This window comes from Meleagris gallopavo, chromosome 3, assembly GCF_905368555.1.
Source record: "Meleagris gallopavo chromosome 3, MGAL_WU_HG_1.1, whole genome shotgun sequence".
In the NCBI taxonomy this organism is placed as follows: domain Eukaryota; kingdom Metazoa; phylum Chordata; class Aves; order Galliformes; family Phasianidae; genus Meleagris; species Meleagris gallopavo.
The window spans coordinates 10,052,121-10,056,135 of NC_139406.1; the positions used below are offsets into that span (position 1 = coordinate 10,052,121).

Here is a 4,015-nt window from a genome sequence, read left to right on the forward strand (position 1 = left end):
TGTAATAACATTATGTTGGCTGGTTTATTTAAAGTAACATTTTAATACAAGTGCTATGACTGCAATTCAGCATTACCTAATGAAGTATATTTTTGATTTCTCTTACAAAGAATAATCTGTAAAAGTCAAATTAATTACATTTAGCTGGGCACTTTTCCTTATAAATAATTTCAAGTAACAGGTTTACTTTCATTGCATTACATTAAAAACTTAACCCCCTGCTTCATGATTGTGTTTTTAGGCCAAGGTTCTAACACAGTGCTAGCAGAACAAAGTCCCTGATTGACAAACACGATGACCAGATAAGCTGGCTGGGAAGTGGGAAGGAAAGGTGACAAAAAGCTGATATGTTATAGGAAATACTAATGATAAGTTGCAAATTAGAATCACCTATGTTGGAAAAGACCTCCAGGCTCATCTAGTCCAACTTGTGTCCTATTGTTTCAGCAGTCTAATGGGTTTTACATGGACAAGTCCAGATGTATACTTAAGGTTCATTCCTGCAACTGTCGGCACACAAGGGCCTAGAGACTTTTGCATAAACTGCAGGACAAGAAGCTGAACTAACCCTATACTCATTTTCCTACTTCACAGTGCAGCTGGTGAGACAAATACCACTTTGGAAGACATAACAAGGGTTCTCAATTTCTCTCATTTAAAGACATAACCCATACGCATAAGGATATGAAAAAATAGTGCACAGACAGCAGTGTCTGTTACATTTTTTTATATAGTGCATTCAGGCAGTGGCATTTTCAGGCTTCTTACTCATGTACTTTCAAGTGGTGTGATGTTCACTTATGGCTCAAGTGGCTTTTCCATCATCTGCAACACGAGTCTTCCAACCATCAATAAACTGTTGAACAGAATATTTGTTAAAAGAAAGGAAGAAAGCACGAACAAACAAAAGAGAGGGATAGGGGAAAATTCTCAAAGAACACCACAGAAGAAAACATTATGATTCATTTAGATAAACTACAACACAAGATTTCATTTTTCACACCAACTTACCACGTAACATTTAAAAAAACCTTATCACAGAATCACCAAGGTTGGAAAAGACCTCCAAGAATGATCCAGTCCAACTGTCCACCTACCACCCATATTTCCCCTAACCCATGTCCCTCAGTACAACATCTAAACATTTCTTGAACACAATATAATCAATGTATAAATTAAATAAAATGCTTATTCAAAACACAGACAAGATGTGAGTACCTGGCACCAGCAATGAGCCCAGGCATCGCTTTTCTGGAGTTGTAAAATCTCATCCCCATGACAGCAGACAAGGTTCCAGATGTCACTGATAAAAGAGAAGCCCAGTCAGAATGGTTTCAGGGAAGTGGGTCTGAAGTGCCAGTGCAGCACTATAACCCTGTTACACACTTAACAGTGGCAACAGGCCTATGTGTCTCTCCTCCCCTCAAAAGCAAATATTTTACTTATTTTTGTTAAGCAGCAGAGCAGCTGTAAGCTTTATGGCAGCTGTAAGCTTTATGGCAGCTTTGGTCCACTGTCCATTACAAATGAGTAGATCTAACCAGCTACTAACACTGCCTAATCACCCATAACCTCCACTCCTCTGTGCAAATCACTAACACTCCCTCAATTTCCATTTATTTGCACAAGAAGGAGGATTATTTCCTTGAATACAGACAGCCTAAAAACTGCCAGAAAGCTAGGGTGGTGATAAAGATCACTGAGTGGAAGTCAAATATTATTACATTTCCCACTTGATGTCGTTTGAGCAATCTAAAGCTCAGCTGGAGCCACAACTGAAATCACAGGAGGTTGCAGAAAAATAGAATCATGGAATGATCATAGAATGGTATGGGTTGGAGGAATCTCTTAAGAACATCCAGTTCCAACCCCTTGCTATAGACAGGGACACCTCCCACTAGACCAGGTTGCTTAACCTCTCATCCAGCCTAGCCTTGAACGCTTCCAGGGAAGGAGCATTCACAACCACTCTGGGCAACCTGTTCTAGTGTCTCACCACCCTCACAGGAAAAAAAAATTCTGATATCTAGTCTAAGTCTACTCTCTTCAAGTTTAAAACTATTTCCCCTCATCCTATCACAACCTTATAAAATAGAACAGATGAATAAGGAATTACAGTAGGCCAGGACACCATGCTGCCTTCAAGAGGCCCACTATGTCTGTGTCCAAAAATCACAAAGTACAGAAGCAACTTATCTTTCTCTCACTATACTGTCTAAAAACTAGTGCAGGAGATGCACGGCCATTCTTACTACACACACCACACTGGAAGAGAGAGTGCACAAACAGAAGCTGTGCTTCACATCGAGCTGCGTGTTGCACCTCATTTTCTATTCACCACAGAGTTTGGTCCTCTGCAGTGTTTGCCAGGGATCCCATAAAGCCCTTCAGCACACTGCACGACCAAGATCTGGTGTTTGTAAACAGCCTTAAGTCCTTGTAACATCTAAATGCTAATAGCACTTTGATGTGGTAACAGAGCTGTAAAAGCTCAACCTAGCACATGAAGATGTGACCAATTCCACACAGGCACTGGCCTGACCAGTTACTGAAGCCCTGCAGCAATGGAAGTTCCTTTAGCTTCATCTGATCTCTTCCAGTGCTTCCCAACACCTTCCACTATCATTTCATCTTCTTTGCTTCCCTCAAAAGGTTTGCTGCAAGCTAAGCCCACAGCTTCTTGTCCCATCTACTGTAAGCAACAGAAGTGGGACAAGCAAAAGAGAACAGTTCTTTCCCTCCTTTCTTTTGTAGATTTCAGACTTCCTTCCACAACATACATTAAAACATTTTTAAGCTTAAAATGCTCCTTCGCAGCTGTTTTTTCACACGAGTCCCCTGTGTCTGAATTAATTTAACACAGTACCTCACCTGGCAGTGGGGATATATAGCTGTCACCCAGCATGTCTCCCAGAGACAGTACAGCAAGGAGCTGGAGCTCTGGCACAAATGCTTCCCAGCTATGAACAGGCAGCCCTGCCAGCGCTCACAGCACTTGTATAAATAAAGGGACACAAGCTAGCTGGAATAGAATCACAGAACGGCCAGGGTTGGAAGGGACCTCAAGGATCATGAATCTCCAACCCCCTGTCACACGCAGGACCACCAACCTCCCCATTTAATACCAGACCAGGCTGCCTAGGGCCCCATCCAACCTGGCCTTGAACACCTCCAGGGACGGGGCATCCACAACCTCTCTGGGCAGCCTGTTCCAGCACCTCACCACTCTCTCTGTAAAGAACTTCTCCCTGACATCCAACCTAAATCTCCCCTCCCTCAACTTAAAACCATTTCCCTTTGTCCTGCTGCTATCGACCCTTTCAAAGAGTTGACTCCCTCCTGTTTGTAGGCTCCCTTTGGGTACTGAAAGGCTGCAATGATGTCACCCCGCAGCCTCCTTTTCTCCAGGCTGAACGAGCCCATTTCCCTCAGCCTGTCCTGGTGGCGGAGGTGCTCCAGCCGTCAGTGTCAGTACTCGGATGCCAAGCACTTACCAAGAGAAAGCCACACGTTCTTCGGCTCTTTGGACTGCTGGTAGGCACCCAGCCCTGCCAGGCCACCGAACAGAAGGCCGGCAGCGAGGGACGGGACGCTGCCTTCAAAAAAACAAGCAACATAAATCACAACCTGTATTTATTTTTCAATAAGGCACTTCGCAGCCCTCCGTCCCCGCGCAGGCAGGCAAGCAGTCCGTTTAAAGGGCAAAACCCCGCGCTCCGACCCTTCCCTCCCCTCCCCCAGCGCTAACAGCAGCCCTACCTGCCCTGGCGTAGCCGATGATGCCCCCGGAGGCCACCAGCGCCGCGTACCCGAAGCCGACCCAGTCGTACTCCATGTGCGGTGCCCCTCCGCCGCCCCGCTGCAGCCTAGGGGCGGTTGGCCAGCGGCCCGCTCTGACCTTGGAGCGGCGCTTCCCGGCGTGCGGCGGGGCGGAGCGGCGCCTCACGGAGTTCCGGCCGCGGGCGGGAAGCTCGACGCCGCCGCCAGCGGCCGTGCCCAGAAATCAGTCGCACAA

General features: G+C 46.1%; 1 protein-coding gene across 1 annotated transcript; it reads right to left on the bottom strand.

The window, feature by feature from the left end:
• LOC146544598 (transmembrane protein 14C-like) lies at positions 1-3,974 on the bottom strand. The gene is made up of 4 exons (XM_085220242.1): positions 3,760-3,974; positions 3,495-3,596; positions 1,219-1,303; positions 1-856 (listed from the first exon to the last, which is right to left on the bottom strand). The coding sequence occupies exons 1-4, from the start codon at positions 3,833-3,835 to the stop codon at positions 799-801; spliced, it is 321 nt and encodes a 106-aa protein (XP_085076368.1). The 5' UTR covers positions 3,836-3,974; the 3' UTR covers positions 1-798.
• Positions 3,975-4,015: the final 41 nt, after the last annotated feature.